Raw genomic sequence first — 23,445 nt, forward strand, 5'->3', positions numbered from 1 at the left:
AAATAATGTAAAATTTTTTTTTCCGAAAACAAAATCAAGAAAATGGAATGTCTTGTCATTGAAATTACAGAATTCATTTGAAGAATTCAGTTTGCGTGATATTTTAAAAATCTTTATGAAAAAAATGAAACAATAATTTTATTTCTGAAGGATTAAATTCAGAATTCCTGTCGAAAATTCAATTTATAAAAATTTTGTATCAATTTTTTTTGTAATAAATGGGAGATGATATCGACTGAAAATTGGATTTATTTTCCGAAAATTTGGAACCTTTTGTTGAAATAAAAATAAAGTACATATTGTTTTTTTCTCGAGTCAGGGTGAAGAAGAATAAATTCCAGTTGAAAGTGCAATTAGTATTGAAGATAATAATTTTGCCATTCAAATTGTTTGAAATTCCCAGGTCAATAAAATTCCTCCGGCAACAAGTGATTATCGTTGCCGTATTGTGCTCCATCCTCAAATGGACTGCAGCATTGAACTGCACGAGTGATCCATGCATGTATGGAATTTGTCTTGACAGCGCGAACAGGTAAAGATCATAAAAAAAAAATTTTCAATTGCTAAAAATCTAGAAATGACTCCATAAATTTAAAAAATTGTGCGTTGCAATAATTTCAAATAATTTAAATAATTGAATTTTCCCAAATAATTTTTAAAGCTGAAACTCATGAAAAATTGATGAATTTGCGATTTTCTCAGACATTTTTCCATTTCAATATTAAGTAATCAATTTAATTATGAATTTCGTTATCATACTTCAAGTTATGTTTACTACTTTAATTATATATTTTCTATTCTACTTTAGTTATCCTGAAATAAAATGAAATTAAATAAAATTTAGCTAATTTCATTTTTCTGGATTTTATTCGCCCAATAATTTTTAATACAGTTCATACTCGTGTTATTGCATCGACGGTTACACGGGAATAAATTGCGAGATAAACTGGGACGACTGTTGGTCGGATCCCTGCATGAACGGTGGCACCTGTACCGACGCCGTTGCCGCTTACAACTGCACGTGCCCCGAAGGATTCATCGGTAATTATCCTTCCCCGATTGCCTCTCATAATGCACTGACGACTTACGCCCAATTTGTCCGAATCAGGAACTAATTGCGAGCAGAAGTACAGCGAGTGCATGAATCAGCCGTGTCTCAATAATGGAACGTGCATCGATTACAACGGGTTCACGTGTCAGTGCCAAGACGGATATTCCGGTGATTGAGTATTTCCATTATTTATCCAAGTCAGAGAACGTGATTTTTTTATTGGAATACAGGCGGGGCGGAGATGGCGAAATCGGGGACAGTTGTTTGGCCTAGAATCATTGGAAATTTTCAATCAGAAGGCGTAACTAATTTATAATATTTTGGGTATTCTAAAAGATCTCAAGAATTTAAGCCCATACCTGAATTCAGGTCCAGATATAAATTCAGGTCGGCGCATACATGCATTGGAAGGCCTAAATGCAGATTCACACGTCAATGTATGAGTGGTCTTGAATTCACAGGCGTGCCTGAATTCAGGCCCGATAGAAATTCAGGTCTGGACATAAATTCAAATTCATACGTAAATTCCCGTCTGGATCTGAATTCAGGGCAGTGTTTCAAAACAAGAGCAGGCGTAGAACAACATCAAACCTGAATTGAAATTCATGAAATTCAATTCAATGAAATTCAGGTAGTCATATCAACTAACGCCCCTGCCTTAATATAGCTTCACAATGTTTTATCAAGCTTGAATTCACGACTGCACCTGAATTCAGGTTCGGGAATGGATTCAGGTCCTTACATAAATTTGCTTTGGGACTTGAATTCAGATCAATGATTAAAATCAGGCGCAAGTGTGAAGTGACACCAAAACTGAATTCAGGTGCTGATATAAATTCAGGTAGATACATCAACTCATTTCTCGGCTTAAATGTAGCATTCACACGTCAATAGATGGCCGGATCTGAATTCCTGGTCACACCTGAATCCAGGTCCTGATGGGAATTTACATACACACCTGAATATAAATTCAGGCGTGCGTAAAGTTCCGATTGGACCTGAATTCTGGTTCTAATATAAATTCAGGCCTGTATGTTAATTTGCGCTTGGGCCAGATCCAAATTTAACATCTGAATCAGATGAAGATTGATCCCTAAACCTGATTTCAAGCCCCTACCTTCATGTAAGTTCACAATGTTTGACCAAGCTCAAATTCACGACTGCACCATTCCCGAACCTGAATTCAAGTCCTGACATAAATTTGCTTTCGGGCTTGAATTCAGATCAATGATTAAAATCAGGCACATGTGTGAAGTGCCACCAAAAAATAAATTCAGGTACTGATATAAATTCAGGTACACACATCAACTAATTTCTCGGCTTAAATGTAGAATTCACACGTCAATAGATGACCGGATCTGAATTCTTGGTCACACCTGAATTCAGGTCCTGGCGGGAATTTTCACGCACACCTGAATCTAAATTCAGGTGTGCATAAAGTTCCACTTGGGCCTGAATTCAGATCCAAATTTAACATCTGAAGTAGATAAAGATTGATCCCTAAACCTGATTTCACCCCCATTCCTGAATTCAGGTTCAGCCTTAAATTTTACGTCTCAACGACGAAACCCCCAATTGTCTCAGGTGACTACTGCGAGATTGACATCTCAGTATGCAACAGTACGATCTGCAGGAACTCAGGAGAATGTGTCGATGGTCCCGGTTACTCCTTCATTTGCAAATGCAGGGAAGGCTGGACGGGGGAGTTCTGCGAGGAAGACGTCGACGAGTGCCTGAGCTCCCCATGCCTGAACGGGGGGCTCTGCCTGAACATCCCCGCCTCCTACACCTGCGCTTGCCTATTCGGTAATTACACCCACCAATTACTCACTCAAAACACCAATTACCCCCTTTCAACTCTCAAAAATTCCCTCCCAAAAGGCTTCACCGGAAGGGACTGCGACAAGGCCGTCGTCTCCTGCGACGTCAATCCCTGTCTCAATTCTGCCATGTGCCTCCACGAGGACGGCCAGCCAGTTTGCTACTGCGTCCCGGACTACCACGGACCCCTCTGCGAGCTACGCTATAACGACTGCGAGTCAAAATTTGCAAAATGTCAGAATGGCGGCACCTGCATCGACGGCATCAATGCCTTCACCTGTTCCTGCCCCGCACCTTATGCGGGGGCTGCCTGTGAGGAGGTCATCCCCTGGAGCACCTCTCCACCAAGTACTTCCGCAATGACAAGTACCTCAACTGCGAAAAGTGCCAACGTGACTCAAGGTTACGAAATAAAACCTGCAACAGATGCTTTTAGCCACGTTTCTACTGTACTTTTTGACGTTGGAACGTCGACACGGTCATTCGAAGGTCAAAGTACTACGTCAAGATCGTATGAAGGTCGAAGTACCAGAAAAAGTGCCATTGAAGGTCGAAGTACTGTAAAAAGTACACTTGAGGGTCAAAGTACAACTAAAAGTACTTTAGAAGGTCAAAGTACAACGAAAAGTGCCTTAGAAGGTCAAAGTACAACGAAAAGTACTTTTGAGGGACGAAGTGATGCCAGTGTTTGGAAAACTACACCCACTGATTTTGTAACCCAAAGTACTTTTAGTACTTCAAGTACTTTGGGACCGGTTGGTACTCCTGTCGGTACTTCATCGACTGTCTTCCAGGTACAAAGTACTACAACGGGTTATGACTGGGCTGGTGGGCGTAATGTGACTGCGCGAGAATTGAGTACAAGTACTATTGCGAGCACCAGTACTTTTGGGGTTTTTAGTACAATAAGTACTTTGGCAGCTGATGTAGCCGAAGCGAAGGGAACGACAGTAAGGAGTGGAGTGATTAGTACTTCGACGAGCGGCGGCGGGGGTAGGGATGAGACGACTGTATCCAGTGGTGGGGGGACAGATGGGGTGGGAATGGTGACAATGGTCAGTGTGACGAGACCGGTGGAAAGTACTACGAAGGTTTACGAAGGGGGAGTTAGTACTTTGGAGGGGGAAGAGGTCACCAGGGGAGTTTCGTTCAACTGCACGCAGGATGGGAGGAATAGTACGAGTGTAAGTAAATTATCTTGGGAAGGAATGGGTCGAAGAGAAAATTTCTAGTAGAGGAGAAAATTTACGATTGAAATTTCATTTGACCCTTACGACAAGTCAAGGTCATACGAAGTTGAAATTTCTATTTTGAGGTAATTTGAAGATCAAAGTACTGAACAAAGTATTGTCGGGAATCAAAGTACTAAGAAAAGTACTTTTTATGGAAACGCGCCACATAAAGTACGTTTGGGGGGAAGTAATAATGTACTTGGTATATGGGTCAATGAGAAAAGTACTTTTACACGTTAAAGTACTGAGAAAAACCTTGTAAGGAACATGTTTGAAGACCAAAGTACTGGGAAAAGTACTACTTCGAGGTAATCTGAAGATCAAAGTATTCAGTAGAGAATTTTTTATAAATCGAAGTACTAAGTAAAGTACGATTGACCGCTCAAACATTAAACAAAGTATTTTTGAACCCCAAAGTACTAACGTACTTTGCGGGTGAATTACGTAGGAAAGTACTTTTGCTAACCAAAGTACCAAAAAGGGTATTTTTGTTGATCAAAGTACTGGGAAAATTACTTTTAAAAGTTAAAGCACTGAAAAAGTACTTTTGAAGAACGAAGTGAGGGCAGTTTTAGGAAAATTACAGCCCCTGTTTTTGTGGCTCAATTTTGATTCTCCTGATCATTTCATTTATCTCACCGGTTTGACCTTCAAGGATGTTTGACCTTTAAATATCGAGATCGGCTACCGTTTCACTTTGCCCCAGCCTTTTCTAATTAAAACAGAAAAAAAAATTGTTCATGTAGCTTTTATAACTGAAATTTTATTTTTTCTTCTTTTTTTCGTCAACTACTAGTGCAATTGCACGGCTCTGGACGGCTGCAGTCCCTTCCCAAGCATAAAAATCGCTGCGTTCAACGGAAAATCGTACGTCAGACAGCAGGTGAACGTAAAACACGACGGAATGTTGAAAATTTTCTTACAGCTAAAGACAAAATCGAAGAGTGGAATTATTCTTCACGCATTTTTCGACGAAGAAAGGTATGTTCTCTTGTACGTGGAGTTCGGACAGTTGAAGTTCCAGTTCTCCTGCGGTCTACAGACCATGCTCCTCGGGGAGATCGATACTCCCATTAACAATGGACATGACGTTGATGTAGAAATCAGGTGAGTTAGACATCCGAATTACAATTTAATTTTTTAGGCAGCATTGATTTTCTCATGAAATCAATTTCTTGGTTTTTTCTTTTTTTTTGTCAATTTTGAGCGCGATTTGTCGCGATGAGCCGTTTTGCCTCCACTTCTCCGAAAGAGACGAAAGAAAAAGTTTTGAATTGAAAGAAATTATAAACCAATAAGTTAAATTAAATCGAGTTGAAAAGAAAAATTATTGCAAAACATTACAAATAAAAGAAGTGGGAAATTACTTTCGTCACAACATATTTATTTTATTTTTGCTAGTAATTTAGAAATTTGTCTCTGAATAAAATTTCTATGGCGATGTATTTTAAATTGAATCCAATGATTCATTGAATTCAACATTGCCCGAACGTCGTCAGCCAACATTAATCCAAAGTTGGTCGCCAATATTGGCCCAACATTATCCCAACGTCGGCCACCGACATTGGCCCGACATTAGCCTACCGTTGGCCGCCAACATGGGCCCAGCATTGCCCCAATGTTGGCAGCCAACATTTCCCCAACGTTGGCAGCCAACATTGCCCCAACGTTGGCAGCCAACATTGTCCGAAAGTTAAGATTTTTTACCTTTCCCTGAATATGAGTTTCAAAATAATTTTTTTCAACAACAGATGATGCAAAAAATTCATTACCCAAATTCTCTCAGATTTCGTTACATGGTGGAAGACAAAGTAGGCAAATGCCTCGCAAAATTATTCGTGAATGGAACGATGGCGATGAGTGGAGAGCAGATGCTGGCGGCGCGGGAAGACATCCCGGGATCCGTCAGACTGCACTTGGGGGGAATCCCCCAGGCGTTCTCCCACTACTTCCCCAGGATTGCTCTGGGGTTCATCGGTTGCATGGGAGCGCTGAGGGTGAACGACGTGCAGAGGCACTTCATTCACGACTCTTTAGAGACTTTTCAAATTGAAGAGTGCACGTCGTTCTTGTGCCTACTGAACCCTTGCCGGAATTTTGGATCCTGTCATGATATCGATGGGAAGGTCTACTGCAAGTGTATCGCAGGGTAAAATAATTTCGAATCACAAATGCAGAGAAAAAAAACATTTTTCAAGACAAACGAATCTATTCATTTATTAGAACGAACGGTTTTGATTATAAAAATTGGAAGAATGGATAAATTAATTCATTAAATATTCAATTAAATAATTAATGAATTGATATTTTCCAATTTCCGATGTAAAACTGTTTTCTTTTAATTGAAAAAATGTTTTTTTTTGCTTAAAAGAATTATTCAATGATTGAATAATAAATTTATTAAATAAATATTAATGAATTTATTATCATCTAATTTTCCCTTATCGTTCAAGATATTCTGGAGAAATGTGTGAGAAAACAGCATGTGATGATAATCCATGTTATTTTGGTGCCACTTGCATTAGTTCACCAGGTACTGGATTCATTTGTGTCTGTCCATTGGGAATGCATGGACTGCGTTGTGAAGAAGGTAATTTTTCTCATGATTTTTTTAATTTAATCATCATTTTTGGGTGATTAAAGATAAACCCAGGTTATTCGAATATCAAAGTACTACAAAAAAGTACTTTTAACAGCCAAATTATTATTTTCAGAAAGGTATTTTGAAGGTCAAAGTACCTTTTTTAAAAAGTATTTTTGTCACCAAAGGTATTATTTTAAAAAAGGTAATTTTGAAGGTCGAAGTACTGTAGAAAGTACTTTCAATGGCACAAATCCTACAAAAAGTACGTTTAAAAGTCGCAGTACTAGTAAAAGTACCTTGAAGGTCAATGTACTTTTATAAAAAGTGCTTTTGAATGTCAAGTGATGCGCATGAGGGCCGATGTGCTTTTAAAAAGTACTTTTAAGGGTTGGAATATCACAAATGATACTTTTTAGGTCAAAGTACTGTATGAAATACTTGGCAGAAGCACCGTAAATTGTACTTTTGAAGTTCAAGATTCTGTAATATATAATATATAATCCGACAAAAAGTACGGTTAAAAGTCGAAGTACTAGTAAAAGTACCTTGAAGGTCAATGTACTTGTATAAAAAGTGCTTTTGAATGTCAAGTGATGCACATGAGGGCCGATGTGCTTTTAAAAAGTACTTTTAAGGGTTGGAATGTCACAAATGATACTTTTTAGGTCAAAGTACTGTATGAAATACTTGGCAGAAGTACCGTAAATTGTACTTTTGAAGTTCAAGATGCTACAAAAAGTACATTTTTAATTAATGTACTGCAAAGTGTGCTGTGGGATGGTACTATCAAATGTACTTTAGGCTAAAGTACTACAAAAGCAGTTTAATATAAAAGTACTATATAGTACTTTCAGCGACCGAAATGCCGCAAAAGGTACTTTTGTATCTGTTTTCAGTAATGTACACTTTTGGTAGGGCAAAGTACTATAAAATGTACTTTGGGGTCAAAGTACTAGCAAAAGTACAGTCGAATGTCAAAGTACTAAAAAATCACCTTTTGAGATCAAAGTACTACGAATAGTACTTGTGAAGTTCAAAGTGAAGGCAGTTTGATTGCAATCGAATTAATTCATCAACTGAGTCAAATGACTTATTTATTTATCCCAGAATCAACAATAGTTCAGCCTTCCTTCTCCGTCTTCATTCCGGGTTTCTCCTCCTACGCAGCCTACGGGATAAATACAGGGATAAAAGACAGCATGGAGTTCAGGATGCGAATCCTCCCTCACTCAGTCGATCAGATATCGTTGATAGCTTATATGGGCCAGAGCTCCCCGGGGGGTGACATCTCAGATCACTTTTCGGTGACTTACGTCAGGGGGTTCATTATGCTCACGTGGGACCTAGGCTCCGGGGTCCGCAGGATCTTCACCAAGACTCCTCTCTCCAGCAAGGCTCATCGACCTCATCTCCTGAGGGTCGGCAGGAGGGGGAGGGATGCCTGGCTTTTCGTCGATGGTCTCGGAAATTTTACGGGACAAGCTGCTGGGACTATGACGCAATTGGACGTTTCTCCGATACTTTATATCGGTGAGAATACGGGATTTTTTAGGGAAATTCAGGAACTGATTGGCGTCAGGGCAACACGGAGTGGGTGACGCTCTGCTGCCATCTGTTTCCTGAAGTTGTTTTATATCGATATTTTTTTTTATTGTAGCAACAATACATATTATATCAAAGTTTTGCGTAACAAAGATATAATTCGGTATTAGGCAAATATTAAAGTCACAATCGCACGTTCCATCAGTCAGAAAATCATTCGCGCATTATCATCTCCATGATCTCTACCACAAAAAGCAGAAAACTGCAATAACTCGAAATATATTGAAATAAATCGAAATATATCGAAATTAATCAAAATATATCGAAATATATCGGAATAAATCGAAATATATCGAAATAAATCGAAATATATCGAAACCACTTGACCTCTATCCCTCGATTCTGATTGGTCAATAAGTCACGTGAAGTTAGTCACTGAAAAAACCCGCGGTATTTTCGAATTATTCGTACTCACAAATTATTCTGTGAGTCATAATTGTCGATTTTATCATGCGAAACGTCAGCAAGAAGCTGAATCTAAATGCGACATCCATTCGGGAGCCATGATAAATAAATAATAATGCTGGTCGTGAAAGCCTCAAAATTCTAATTTAAATTCCTTCCATTTACTTTTTTTGCGAATGGCTCAAATTTGATTCTCTTCTATTTTCAATAAAATAGGAATAATTCTTAGCGAAATCGGTCATTGGTTCATCAACGTAATGTGTCAATAAATATTTTAATGTAAATATTAATCGGATTATTGTTTTTCTAAAAAAAACGACAATAACTTCAACTAAAAATTTTAACAAAAAAAAATTCTCGAGTCGACGTTCAGGGAAAGTGTTTGGATCCCTCGAGACGAGATTTACTCGTGACTTTTTTCGCAGGCGGACACAAGTCCAAAAATTTCGAAACACTGCCACACGACCTGCCCCTGCACACTGGCTTCGCAGGTTGTATTTACGACGTGGAGCTGCAGACAGACAATCAGGTCTTCCCCGTGACTAAATCAAGTCCAGCCAGTGGACGAGGAGTGGGCGAATGCCATCGGAACGAGTGCACAAGAAATGCGTGTAAAAATGGAGCTGTCTGTTTGAATCATGGTCCCACCTACAGGTAAGGGGCCCCTTTTCCGCTAGAATTACTCTTCAAAAAGCTCGAAATGAATGCACACAACTTCGAACTCGGTCGAAGGGACGTCGAAACGATTTTGAAGCCATCATTCAATGAATTCAGAACATTTTTTTGAGTTATCGTGGGACAAGCGATTTTTGAAACAATTTAAAAATTCCAAAAATTGATTTACGAATTGAATTTTAGTTAATGTGAATGAATAGGGCTTGACAATATCTACATTTGAAAAAATGATCAAATTCCATGGATTCATTAGCACACAATCAACAAATTTAATGAAATTTAATGAAATTCTCTTCATGATAATGATTTAATGGATTTGATATATTTATTTATTCCAGTTGCATCTGCATGAAAGAATGGGAAGGACCCGAATGCAGTATTCCATCGAAGCCATGTCCTGCGTCAAACCCCTCGTGCCACAAACTCAATATATGAATTTGAAATGAATTAATCAAGAAATCAATGTCATTGAAAGACTAGAGTTATAAATTTTTGAACGATTTAAGTCACAATCACGAGTAACTCTGTGGATGGATGTTAATTCGTTTAGAGTGGAGTAGTGCAATTTATACTAATCATTAGGGAACAATTGAGTAATCGAATACCTGTTCAATAATTCTGTTTTTATACTTGTCTAGATTTTATAATATTATTTACAATTCACGTGCTCTCCATCTTCGGTTTCGATGTTACTGATGATGTATTGAGGTGGATGAATAAAACAGCTGCTGAGAGTCGAGCCTGGAGGTCGTTTTTACTGAGGTCGTGGGACCACTCTACTTTCCCCCAGTGTGAAATCTGCAAAGGGTTGATAACAAATATGATTGAATTTGATTGGAAATACTGCTGGATGAAGTATGAAATCACAGGGATGACAGTCACACAGATTTTGTGCATCGATAATGATGAACACTGACTCATTCCCAAACTCTCTCATCTCAGCATACTCTAATTACTTTCTTCGTTACCTAGCACTCACTCCCTCGCAGCTACACTCATTCTCCATACTCTTTGTCAGCCACAATAATCTCTTGCATTCCGTCACCCAGGCCACACGCATCACCCAGAATCTCCATCTAGCATAAGNATCTTGTCTCTAGCTCTCCTCATCGAACACTGACTCATTCCCAAACTCTCTCATCTCAGCATACTCTAATTACTTTCTTCGTTACCTAGCACTCTCTCCCTCGCAGCTACACTCATTCTCCATACTCTTTGTCAGCCACAATAATCTCTTGCATTCCGTCACCCAGGCCACACGCATCACCCAAAATCTCCATCTAGCATAAACATTATTATTTTACAAACAGTCACTCGCTCCAAACACTTGTCATATCACACCTCAGTTCCATAAACTCAATCTCAAACCTATCGTCTCTATTTGGTCTTTCTGATCTGATTCATTGCCTTCTTTGCCTCACACATGCAGTCACGTATCGCACTCTTTGCTCTTTCATTTCTTCGTGCCCTTCTTTCATTGATTATTCAGGAAAATTTATAATCTTATGTTGAATGTGAAATTATCCTGGTAATGAGGGCTTTAGAAGAGAATGTTGAGAGATATTCTTTGTTGGGAATTAAATTCTCTACAAAAAGGTCTCTTTCTCATATTTCTTCCTAAAATCACCTGTTAACGAGTGAGATTGAATATATAGACTCATATCATTCATATAAAATGGCTAATTATTCATTGTATTCCCAGATAATTTTATTTTTGTATCAATTGAATTTTTATTGAATCAATTAATGAATTTTCCAAGTCTTTGATTATTGCCTTTTTGCCTCACACATGCAGTCACTCACGTATCGCACTCTTTGCTCTTTCATTTCTTCGTGCCCTTATTTCATCGAGTATTCAGGAAAATTTATAATCTTATGTTGAATGTGAAATTATCCTGGTAATGAGGGCTTTCAGAAGAGAATGTTGAGAGACATTCTTTGTTGGGAATTAAATTCTCTACAAAAAGGGTCTCTTTCTCATATTTCTTCCTAAAATCACCTGTTAACGAGTGAGATTGAATATATAGACTCATATCATTCATATAAAATGGCTAATTATTCATTTTATTCCCAGATAAATTTTATTTTTGTATCAATTGAATTTTCATTGAATCGATTAATGAATTTTCCAAGTCTTTGATTATTGCCTTTTTGCCTCACACATACAGTCACTCGCATATCGCACTCTTTTCTCTTTCATTTCTTCGTGCCCTTATTTCATCGAGTATTCAGGAAAATTTATAATCTTATGTTGAATGTGAAATTATCCTGGTAATGAGGGCTTTCAGAAGAGAATGTTGAGAGACATTCTTTGTTGGGAATTAAATTCTCTACAAAAAGGGTCTCTTTCTCATATTTCTTCCTAAAATCACCTGTTAACGAGTGAGATTGAATATATAGACTCATATCATTCATATAAAATGGCTAATTATTCATTTTATTCCCAGATAAATTTTATTTTTGTATCAATTGAATTTTCATTGAATCGATTAATGAATTTTCCAAGTCTTTGATTATTGCCTTTTTGCCTCACACATACAGTCACTCGCATATCGCACTCTTTTCTCTTTCATTTCTTCGTGCCCTTATTTCATCGAGTATTCAGGAAAATTTATAATCTTATGTTGAATGTGAAATTATCCTGGTAATGAGGGCTTTCAGAAGAGAATGTTGAGAGATATTCTTTGTTGGGAATTAAATTCTCTACAAAAAGGGTCTCTTTCTCATATTTCTTCCTAAAATCACCTGTTAACGAGTGAGATTGAATATATAGACTCATATCATTCATATAAAATGGCTAATTATTCATTTTATTCCCAGATAAATTTTATTTTTGTATCAATTGAATTTTCATTGAATCGATTAATGAATTTTCCAAGTCTTTGATTATTGCCTTTTTGCCTCACACATACAGTCACTCACATATCGCACTCTTTTCTCTTTCATTTCTTCGTGCCCTTCTTTCATTGAGTATTCAGGAAAATTTATAATCTTATGTTGAATGTGAAATTATCCTGGTAATGAGGGCTTTCAGAAGAGAATGTTGAGAGATATTCTTTGTTGGGAATTAAATTCTCTACAAAAAGGGTCTCTTTCTCATATTTCTTCCTAAAATCACCTGTTAAAGAGTGAGATTGAATATATAGACTCATATCATTCATATAAAATGGCTAATTATTCATTGTATTCCCAGATAATTTTATTTTTGTATCAATTGAATTTTTATTGAATCGATTAATGAATTTTCCAAGTCTGATTATTGCCTTTTTGCCTCACACATACAGTCACTCACATATCGCACTCTTTTCTCTTTCATTTCTTCGTGCCCTTCTTTCATTGAGTATTCAGAAAAATTTATAATCTTATGTTGAATGTGAAATTATCCTGGTAATGAGGGCTTTCAGAAGAGAATTTTGAGAGATATTCTTTGTTGGGAATTAAATTCTCTACAAAAAGGTCTTTTTCTCATATTTCTTCCTAAAATCACCTGTTAACGAGTGAGATTGAATATATAGACTCATATCATTCATATAAAATGGCTAATTATTCATTTTATTTCCAGACAAATTTTATTTTTGTATGATGAACCCCTTTGCCCCGATGGATGATACAAGATTTGAAGTTAATTACTCACTTGAAATTCTTCCTCTAATCTAGCTAGACTGACAGCATTCTGCACATTGATGAACCTCTCGCAGACAGCCATCATCAAAATCACTGACTTGAGAACATCAACTCCATACATGAACCCTAGAACAAGTTTTCTCAGTCAACTCGATCCAATTGTTTATTCTAGCATTTATTCTGTTCATTGCATTATTTACTATTATTTTATTATCATTATTTATTATTTATTTGATTATATTTATTGATTTAATTTCATCATATTTATTTAGTGAACTAAAATTATTATTATTTATTATGATTTATTATTTATTATATTAATTAATGTAATTTATTTAGTTTATATTAGTTTTATTTCTTCATTACCTATTAACGCTGGATAATCGTAAGAAGCAAAATGCCTCGTCAAAGTCTCCTTGGTCTGTTGAGGAATGATGGGGGGGCTAATGCTGGTGGTCTTTGTGATGTCGACCTGGTACTTGTCGCAGAACCACTGGATTATCGGATCCCACTTCTCCGTTTGCATTTGGAATAACTCTTCTGTGTCCTAGGCGATAAATTAACTCGTGAATTCGTGAATTATTGAAATGAGTTGGAGATGATGATCGTTTTTCACTCACGTCTGACTGGAATAAAACAGTGTCTGTTTCTAGATAGTTTGAGATGTAGTTGACGATGTCCATTCTACTGTGCTGGTGGGGATTGTCTAATAAAGTACTGCAGAGAGCTGTCTGAAAAAAAATTATTAATAATTAGTGATGGAAAGGAGAAAGATTCGAATGAGATTCACTTTTTTATGTGATGAGTACGATAATGAGGCATTTCAGGGTGAAATACCGAAGGACATTTTTTATTGAATTCCTTATGTCCAAGGTGATCCTACGATAGACAAAATGTAATGATAAAAGAAATAGAAATCATTGATAATTCTTTAAAAAATTAATAATAAATGAAGATGGTTGAATGGCTATTATTCATTCATGTTAAATTAGAGCGAGAGAAACTAATTTTGATGATTTTCCAGATCATAAAATGATCTTTCCAAATAAACGATCTGGAAGGGTTAAACTTCACTTGGACAGGATTCGAGGTGAATTATCGAATAAAAAATACAGAAATTCCACGAAATATTCCTCTTTTCTTTTCTACTAAAAATGTTTCCTAATATTTTCTTTTAAGGCCCGGGTGTACTATCTTTCGAATGTTATCTGGATTTTTTTTATCTTTCGTAATCCAAAATCGTCAATTGAGTCGTACATCATGTAGAAATTCCCAAAAAATATGATAGAATGATTAAAAAAATTGAAAAAATTCTGAACTTTTTCAAAGAGCGTTTTTAATTGAGATTCAGCATGAGTTGAAAAAAGTGGAAATTACAAATATCTGATTCGCTATGGCAAATTATCTATTAGCTGTCATTTTCCATGGTGGATAACAAACCACTAACTCCTCATGGGAAGTGACAGCTAGGTATCTCAATTTTCAAAACAGTGGTATGTAGTCATCTGCCATTTTTATGTGATAAAAGTGTGATTAAAAAATTCTCCAAAATATTACAACTTTTTTCAAAGAGCCTTTTCCGTAATAAATGTCTCTGTGCAGTGTGGGAAAAGATTTACGAAATCAGTCTTCCCCCTGCATGATATTGGGTGACAGGCCGCCATTTGTCACCGTAAATCAGATACATTTTTCAATTTCTTGTTATTCCACTTATTCTGAATATAAATTAAAAATGCTCTTTGAAGAAATTAAGAATTTTTTCTACTTTTTTTTGATTATTCATTCATAATTTTTCAAAACTTCTGCATGATGCAGGACTTAATTGACAATTTCAGATGACGAAAGATAAAGAAAAACATCGTGATAACGTTCGAAAGATAGTACACCCGGGCCTTAATGTAATTACCAGATGCATATTGCTCCTGTTGATGGTATCCTCCTGGCTCTCCCACTCCATAGCGACAGCCAGAGCCAGAGGTTTGCTGGCCACCTCGAAGACATTCCCCTTGGGGGTCTTCAGCTTCCTCTGGTCCAAAGTGATCTCGAACCTGTCCCCGCTGCCCAGAATATTAGTTCTCCTGTAGAACCTCTTCACAGTAGCTAAAACCCCCGGAAAAAAACATTTCCAGCATAACTTCTAGGTTAAACCTCTCCCCCAGGGCCTCCACAGCCCCCAACACCAAAAAATAATCGTAATTACCCATTTTTCTGACAGAAATGCTGCGGGGGAAGAATAGCCTGACCTTCGAAGTCCACATTTTCACGGTTTTCCACTCTCTTTGGGGCTTTAGGCGATCATTTTGGGATTCTGCGGGTGGAAATGCTCTCAAATGATCTTTCGGAGCAATTCTGTTTCGAAAATGGCGCCGTCACGACCAGTGTTGCCGCCGGCTCGGGTTAGGGTGGGTTTTCACTCGTAGCGGACAGTCCGCAAATCACAGCGACTAGAGATGCAAATGCGTCACATGACCCGTCATATGACGGTCATGTGACCGTCATTGACGGTCACATGACGAGGCGTTCGTGACGGGTGTCATAATTCCCCATCCCCTTCTGTGACCGTCGCAACTTGTCAAGAAAAAATGACAGTCATTTTTCATTATAGATGAAACTTTATTTTTTCTCGGTCAATTTTCAGTTGAATTCCTTTTGTATTGGCCTAATCCGTATTTTGAAATGGAAATCACGTTTTTTTTTCCATCCATATAGATGAAACTATTTTATTTTATTCATGACCGTCACAAATTGGAAATTATTTATGACCGTCATTATGCAACTAGATGGTTTGACAANCAACTTGTCAAGAAAAAATGACAGTCATTTTTCATCTACATAGATGAAACTTTATTTTTTTCTCGGTCAATTTTCAGTTGAATTCCTTTTGTACTGGCCTAATTCGCATTTTGAAATGGAAATCCCGTTTTTTTTCCATCCATATAGATGAAACTATTTTGTTTTATTCATGACCGTCACAAATTGGAAATTAGTTATGACCGTCATTATGCAACTATATAGATGGTTCGACAACAATTTGGTTACAAATGATTTGTGACAATCATTTGTAGTTGGAAAATTTGTGCGTCACATGACCGTCATTTTTTGGTCATATGACGCGATGTAAAAAATGACGGTCATTTTGCATCTCTAACTGTCCGCTACGAGTGAAAACCCACCCTAAAGATGAAAGAAACGTGAAGTTGTTTTATATCGAAATATCTCGAAACTGCCTGACCGCTAATCCTTAATTCTGATTGGTCAATATGTGACACGAAGTTATTCACAAAAAAAAACACGCGGCATTTTCAAATTCTTCAGTGACATAATTTCAAATTCTTCAGTGGGAAATTTTTTTTTCACGTCATATATATATATATATAATATATATTTCACGTGTATATATCTGTAGTGAATTGGTAAACTACGATAAGTGCATTTCAACTGAGGACAGTTATCAAGCGATATCTCGTAAATAAAAACAGATATCGAAATTTTTGTCAGAAACTTTTTTGTAGCCCACATCTCCCTCTACAAAAAAGATTCTAATAAAAATTTCGATATCTGTTTTTATTTACGAGATATCGCTTGATAATTGTCCTCAGTTGAAATGCACTTATCCTAGTTTACCAATTCGCTACAGATATATCATCGGTGAAATTAATAAATTCTGTCCTTTTATGGAGACCGATCATTTAAAAAAATTGAAGATATNGCTTGATAATTGTCCTCAGTTGAAATGCACTTATCCTAGTTTACCAATTCGCTATATATATATCATCGGTGAAATTAATAAATTCTGTCCTTTTATGGAGACCGATCATTTAAAAAAATTGAAGATAATTAATTGAAAATGAAAAATTCTTTATAGATTCTTTTACTCTACTTCGCTATTCACTTCAATCATTAGTCGAATTCTCTTTGATTCATTATCAATATTTATAAGGTATTCATGAGAAAATGAAATTCAATGAATTCCATTTCTTCATTTCAAAAAATGAATAGATCAGCGCGCGCGAGAGCGTGCGCAAGATCTTGTTATCTAAAAACACCAGATTAGTGACAAAGTCACCAAATCGGTAATTGTTATGTCCTATCAATGTTACTAGGAGGACAGTGGCGCCTTTTTGAAATAACGAGCGCCAAACTTCGAAATGTGGATCCGTTAGCCGCTAAACCTCTGATGAGGACTCCATCGATGTTGACTCGTTCATTTTTTGAATAAATGGGTTGAAGGTGTATTCCAGAATAAATCAAAACACTAGTGCTTAGGAGAGCACATTAACACTATTTATTTCAAACTTCTAATTTAAACTTGAAATCTTTGGTAGACAAATACACTTGATAAAACTTTTATGGAAAACTTTAAGAAAAACTAATCGAAGAGAGAAGCTGGAACAGTTGTCGGAACAACAGCCACGATGGGACTGTCTCTAACTTAAACTAAAAATCTAAGGGTTGGGTCCATACACCCCCACTAGACCAAAAGTTGCGCGCGCAATCTTGGCCCGGAGTAAAGGGAAGAGGGGTAACTTAAAAGAGAAATCGGGAAGCGAAAGAGGGAGAAAGGGGAGCGTGTGACGTCAACAGTATTCCCTCTTGAGGGGTCTCAGGCCCTTCAGCTCCGCGATACAATGAACAAAGGAGAACTCAACACTCAACACGTGTGGAACACGTGAATCAGAGAGACTTTCTAAATATCTCAGAACCGAGACTTAACAATTTTACGACCGTAACCGTCGAGTTTATTTTCTCTCTATATTTCAGAATTTCAAGAAAAGTATTGTTTTGAGGAATTTTGGAGAGCTGTAAATTTACGAAGTAAACTCAAGTACTTGACATTTATTATTTCCGGCAACGGTTTTTCTCACGCCTGCGAAGTTGTTTTTCGTCCCCTGTTCATTGTCCTTTCATTCTCGACTTTTCTCAGTATTTAAAGATTTTACGTTATTTAATTAAATTTTTATATTAATTTGAATATCGCGGACAAAGATGGCTGATCATTGCTACCAACCATCAAAATCAGCGTCAAGACATCACACATAACACTGATCACGACCGGCAAATGCGCGCAGTGTGACACCTGGCAACACTGGAAATCCACAATCAGTGGAATATTTCTCGATGATATGAACATTGGGCTTGTGTTCACGGGGAAAATAGTCGAATCTTCGCCGAGAGGGTAGGAGAACAAGGTCGGATGTGCGATTGCTGTTGGGGAAGTGTTCAGTATTTTTTTTAGATTTTTTGGGGGGTCATGGGGTCCTTGAGGCTGAGTCTGGGGGTCTTGTTGATTGTCTGCTTCGTTGGAACCAAGGTGGTGGTTGGAGATGATGAGGAGATATCTCTGACGAAATTCGGGTCCAAAACTGGACCCACCATCAAGTTCTTCTATTGGTGAGTGCTCATTTCGAATTTTGGGGTGAATTCTTGAGCTTGTTTTGGTGAAAATGAAATTTTAGGGGTTTCCTTTCTTTCTTAGGTTAAGTTCTGGTGGGAGGGGGCAGAATGGGGTCTTCTAATGGTTTTTGATGATTGATTTGGTGGAGAGATAATGAATTGAGTGATATTTGTTGGATAGAAATTTTTTCAATTCAAGTTGATTTGTGATGTATAAAATAATTGCATTACTTCATGTTCTTCTTGAGTTGTCTGATATGTTTGGGGTCTTGATACCTGTGAAATGAAGTCCTTCAGTTCTCCCGAAATACGAGACAATTCGATACTTCATTTGTAACATCGAGCTATTCATCTCTGGAACGAGACCTTTCAATTCTCCCCTCACGAATTTGAGAATGTCTCGAGGGAATTCGTACAGATACGTATTTATGACGGAGCCAATTCCCGAGATTATTGCCTTAATCTTCAGAACAGAAATCAAAGCAAAAGTTGAAGAACAATACGTGAAAATAATCCGCAATCGTAAGATCGAAGAGAGGAGACTGAAAGATTTTTTTATGCTTCACCTGGCGGGATGAAACCTTTTGGTCGCATTTTTCACAGGTCCAGGGTGTCGTCCAGCTCAGAGGATCATCAGAGAGCATGAGAGCATAGCAGTTCATGTTTGCACACCGCATTGCTCCAACATTGCTTCCATATTCCTGAATTAGAAAATGAAGAATCAATTCAGGATGATTTTTTGATGAATATCTCTTGATCTAAGGGAGATATCAAGATTTTGATAATGACATTTTTTGTAGATTTCCCTCAGCCCTACGGAAAAGGTCCTCACGAAAATTCCGTCATCTCCCATAGATTCGAAGACATTCATCAAAAACTGTCATAAAAAAATGAATCATTGACTCGGTGGAGTGAACCAGCGAGACAATCAGTTTTTGGAGAATATCTCGGAATTGAAGGGAGATATCGAAATTTTGATGAGGACCATTTTTGTAGATCTCACTCAGCTCCGTAAAAGAGGTTCCCACAAAAATTTCGATATCTTTCTTGGATTCCCAGATAATCGACAAAAACTGATCTGTTCTAAAGTGAAATTGACTTTTCCTGTTCCAGCAAAGGACTGATTTGTTTATTAATCTTGGAATTGTTTTTTCAGCTACTCCTGTGGATACAAGAGAGTTTTCGAGGAGTACGCCAGTATCTTAAGACAGAAATATCCAGAGCTTCAGATTTATGGAGAAAATTATGATCCTCCGGGTTATAACATGTTACTCGCTAAATTTTTGGTAATTCCACTGAATTTTTCATCCTGATTGGGAAATATCTTTGAAGAGAAGGGGTTTATCGAGATTTATTGAGGGACATTTTGCACTAAACCTCTTAGTTTCCAAGATATTCACAAAATAGTCTGCACTAAAATGTGAGACTTCACTATTCCAGCGAAGAAATGTTCATAATAATTGTTTTTTCTGTTATATCTTCATAGGGAACTGCGAAAATCCTTATTATTCTCCTCATAATATCCGGCATAAACATAACTCAATGGCTGGGCCAGCAGCAGCAGCCCTTCTGGTGGGAGTGGTGCCTCAACAACAAATTTTACGCCTGCATTATGATTTTCTTTGTTTGCAATGCCATCGAGGGACAATTGATATCCTCTGGAGCTTTTGAAATTCATTTTAATGGTTCGTACACTTTATTCGATACCCCAAACCTCTAAAAACATTTCTATTCACATTGTTTGTCTTTAAAAAAATGAAAATCAAGAGAAAAAAAATAAAAAAATCAACACCAAATCTACTTTTTACACAAAAAAAAGGTTTTCACGTCTTTCTCCATTTTTAAACAATTATTGTACACATTATTATCATTTCCACGCGTCAATAATTTTTTTAAATGATAACATTCAATTTTATCAAACAAATTTAATTTATTTATTTCGAAAAAAAATTAAAAATGAACGATAAAAATTATCAAGAAAATGTTGACCATTTTTTTTCATTTCTACAAATGTCTAAAAAATATTATTTCAACCCTTAATAATTTTAATAATTTTTTAAGACAATTTTCCAATTTATTCTGGTTTTCTAAATGTCCAGATGTTCCAGTCTGGTCGAAATAGGAAATTATTGAATTAAAAATAATTGAAAACAAATGATAAAATCATCAAAAAAATATTGACAATTTTTTTTTCATTTCTGCAAATATTTAAAAAATATTATTTCAACCCTTAATAATTTTAATATTTTTTTAAAGCGATTTTTTAATTTATTTTGGTTTTCCAAATGTCCAGATGTTTGAGTCTAGTCAAAATGAGAAATTATTGAATTAAAAATAATTGAAAACAAATGATAAAATCATCAAAAAAATATTGACAATTTTTTTTTCATTTCTGCAAATATCTAAAAAAATATTATTCCAACCCTTAATAATTTTAATATTTTTTAAAAACAATTTTCCAATTTATTCTGGTTTTCTAACTGTCCAGATGTTCCAGTCTGGTCGAAATTGGAAACAGGAAGAGTGCCCCAGCCTCCAGAGCTGTTCCAAATAATCGACAACCACATTCAAATGCTCTTCCCAGACCGGGAATCCCTGGAGATGTCGTTCACCAAATAATAAATGCAGAGTGATGATTTTTTTAATGAATTAATTGAGAGAAATAAACATTTTTATTGCGACTGATTGATTGTATCAATCAAGCGGAAAATATCCAGATAAAAGTGCATTAGTTCCTTTTCCCTGAAGACATGAGTCTGTCGACCACGCGTCGTCAGTTGCGACACTGTTTTCAGGCTTATTAATTTTTCAATGTCAAATGGGAGATGAATAGGTGTATTGTCATGTTATGTATATATGGTTTGTGCAGCTACAGTCGAGGCTCGACTGGTTAATACCAAATGGTGTAAATATGAACTGGTGACAATTGTCAAGTACCTCATGGTGAACAGGAATTTGTGGGGGGGGAGGGGATTTTTATTGAGGTTGTGAGAACTGGTGGAACAGTTAGACGAAAATGCCAAGGGCATTTTTTTTTGAGAATTTAATTCTCTACTATTTAGATGACTCAGGGAATTTTTTCTGTTTTTAGTTGAGGGTTGAATGACCCTTGAGAAGGCTGGAGTTGAGGGCTAAATGGTTTTGAGGGTCAAACAGCCCTTGTCAAGGGGTCAGAGAGGGTCATTTGACCCTCAATCCTACATGTCTTCAAGGTTCATTTGCTCCTTAAGATAATTTGACCTTCAACTTCTTATGGGTCAATTGACCCTCAAGGCCAGTTAACTCTCAATTAGAAATCGAATGGTTTTGAGGGTCAAACAGCCCTTGTCAAGGGGTCAGAGAGGGTCATTTGACCCTCAATCCTACATGTCTTCAAGGTTCATGTGCTCCTTAAGATAATTTGACCTTCAACTCCAAACATTCTTAAGGGTCGTTTGATCATTTCACCCTCAGCCCCAAAAATCAAGCTCTTTGAGTTTGACCGTGGGAATCATTTGACCCTAACAGTTTCAAGATCAAATAAGGGTCAAACGACCCTTAAGGACGCTTGGAATTGAGGGTCAAACAGCCCTTGTCAAGGGGTCAGAGAGGGTCATTTGACCCTCAATCCTACAGGTCCTCAGTTCATTTGCCCCTCGACTCTGAATGTCCTCAAGGGTCGTTTGACCATTTGACCCTCAGTCCCGAACATCATTAAGGGTTGTTTTTAATTCTATAGGTCTTTGAGTGTGACCCTTAGAACCATTTGACCTTCAACAGGACCAAATGATTTTAAGGGTCAAAGGACTCTTAACCCTCAAGGGGTCGCATCGTGAGGGAATCCCCGCCAAACCATACGGAACCTATAGGGCGTCACTGTAGAGTGAGATGCTAGAAAAACGTGACCACTTAAGAGTTAAGGACGTTTGGAATTGAGTGTCAAATAGCCGTTGTCAAGGGGTCAATGAAGGTCATTTGACCCTCATCTACTCAGGGGTCGTCTGACCATCAAGACCAGGTGACCTTCAACCAAAAATCAAATCGTTTAGAAGGTCAGAAAATCTTTAAGAACATTTGGAGTTGAGGGTCAAGCAGGGCGATTAGATAGGGTCATTTGAACCCTAAGACAATTTGACCTTCAACTTCTTATGGGTCAATTGACCCTCAAGACCAGTTAACCCTCAATTAGAAATCGAATGGTTTTGAGGGTCAAAAAATCTTTACGAACGTTTGGAGTTGAAGGTCGAGCAACCCTTAAAAACCTCAAATGGGTTAAAAAACCTTATGAGGGTCAGATGGTCCTGACGGTCGAGTGAATTAAATCAGGGTGTTTAGATAGCATACCTTTAAGATAATTTGCCCTTAAGACAATTTGACCTTCAACTTCTTAAGGGTTTGACCCTCAAAACCAGTTAACCCTCGACTGAAAGAACCAAATGGTTTTGAGGGTCAAAAATGATTTGGAGGGTCATTTGACCCTTGAAACCATTTGACCTTCAACGTCTTAAGAGTCATTTGATCCTCACGACCACTTGACCCTCAACTTAGAACAAAGAAAATTCCTGACCTGCCCCAAGTAGCCATGCTTCACTCGACTTCATTCTCAATTGTTAATTGTTGAATTATCTCACTAATGAGTAGGTTTACAAAAAAATGTCATAAATCATATATGTCCAGAATTTAACAAACAACAAAAAATGTCGAATCGCATTTTGTCGTAAGTCCACCCATTACCGAGATAAATTCACCCCCAACAAGACATCACGTTTCACTCGAACAATTTTACCACTTTGTTGATCAAATGAGAACAAAAAATACATGAACGTTGAAATTACCTTGACATTACAGAATCCGAGATTTAATTTGTAATTTTAAGAGGGTGTTGTGGATAAATTAATTCTCTTATTTAGTTGTTAATAATTAATTCAATGTCTCAAAAATTGTACAACTGAATTTTGTTTACAATAAATAATAATAACAATAAAAAAATTGAAAATTGCAAATTGATTTCGATTCTTCATTTCTTCTCTCTCATTATTTCATCTTTTCAAACCGAGAAGTTGATTTTTTTGGCTTCA

The 23,445-nt window shown here is 36.9% G+C and overlaps 3 protein-coding genes across 3 annotated transcripts; 2 read left to right on the forward strand and 1 right to left on the reverse strand.

The window, feature by feature from the left end:
* The first annotated feature begins 485 nt into the window (after positions 1-485).
* On the forward strand, positions 486-10,099 carry LOC107039124 (protein eyes shut). Its single transcript, XM_015258595.2, has 11 exons — positions 486-532; positions 893-1,041; positions 1,109-1,219; positions 2,636-2,857; positions 2,933-4,056; positions 4,901-5,211; positions 5,891-6,253; positions 6,558-6,694; positions 7,796-8,218; positions 9,121-9,349; positions 9,709-10,099. Exons 1-11 carry the CDS (start codon positions 501-503, stop codon positions 9,803-9,805), a joined length of 3,198 nt encoding a protein of 1,065 aa, XP_015114081.1. The 5' UTR covers positions 486-500; the 3' UTR covers positions 9,806-10,099.
* On the reverse strand, positions 9,975-15,349 carry LOC107039175 (ATP synthase mitochondrial F1 complex assembly factor 2). The gene is made up of 6 exons (XM_015258665.1): positions 15,195-15,349; positions 14,901-15,094; positions 13,615-13,725; positions 13,361-13,541; positions 13,005-13,120; positions 9,975-10,168 (listed from the first exon to the last, which is right to left on the reverse strand). Exons 1-6 carry the CDS (start codon positions 15,250-15,252, stop codon positions 10,031-10,033), a joined length of 798 nt encoding a protein of 265 aa, XP_015114151.1. The 5' UTR covers positions 15,253-15,349; the 3' UTR covers positions 9,975-10,030.
* A 2,730-nt stretch (positions 15,350-18,079) lies between these two features.
* LOC107039177 (thioredoxin reductase-like selenoprotein T homolog CG3887) lies at positions 18,080-23,374 on the forward strand. The gene is made up of 5 exons (XM_015258669.2): positions 18,080-18,385; positions 19,545-19,674; positions 19,875-20,073; positions 20,877-21,600; positions 21,766-23,374. Exons 1-4 carry the CDS (start codon positions 18,246-18,248, stop codon positions 21,005-21,007), a joined length of 600 nt encoding a protein of 199 aa, XP_015114155.1. The 5' UTR covers positions 18,080-18,245; the 3' UTR covers positions 21,008-21,600; positions 21,766-23,374.
* Positions 23,375-23,445: the final 71 nt, after the last annotated feature.

This window comes from Diachasma alloeum, unplaced genomic scaffold (genome assembly GCF_001412515.2).
Source record: "Diachasma alloeum isolate Michigan unplaced genomic scaffold, Dall2.0 Dall_scaffold_00294, whole genome shotgun sequence".
NCBI classification, from domain to species: domain Eukaryota; kingdom Metazoa; phylum Arthropoda; class Insecta; order Hymenoptera; family Braconidae; genus Diachasma; species Diachasma alloeum.

Bases quoted from the DNA above. Each gene is read 5' to 3' on its own strand.
- LOC107039124 (XM_015258595.2), top strand. From the start codon at position 501: ATGTATGGAATTTGTCTTGACAGCGCGAACAG. The intron at 4,057-4,900 runs GTAAGTAAATTA...GTCAACTACTAG, and splicing joins ATGGGAGGAATAGTACGAGT to TGCAATTGCACGGCTCTGGA. The intron at 6,254-6,557 runs GTAAAATAATTT...TTATCGTTCAAG, and splicing joins TACTGCAAGTGTATCGCAGG to ATATTCTGGAGAAATGTGTG.
- LOC107039175 (XM_015258665.1), bottom strand. From the start codon at position 15,252: ATGTGGACTTCGAAGGTCAGGCTATTCTTCCCCCGCAGCATTTCTGTC. The intron at 15,095-15,194 runs GTAATTACGATT...CGGGGGTTTTAG, and splicing joins CATTTCTGTCAGAAAAATGG to CTACTGTGAAGAGGTTCTAC. The intron at 13,121-13,360 runs GTAATGAAGAAA...AACTTGTTCTAG, and splicing joins CGATTATCCAGCGTTAATAG to GGTTCATGTATGGAGTTGAT.
- LOC107039177 (XM_015258669.2), top strand. From the start codon at position 18,246: ATGGGGTCCTTGAGGCTGAGTCTGGGGGTCTTGTTGATTGTCTGCTTC. The intron at 19,675-19,874 runs GTAATTCCACTG...ATATCTTCATAG, and splicing joins TGTTACTCGCTAAATTTTTG to GGAACTGCGAAAATCCTTAT. The intron at 20,074-20,876 runs GTTCGTACACTT...CTAACTGTCCAG, and splicing joins TTTTGAAATTCATTTTAATG to ATGTTCCAGTCTGGTCGAAA.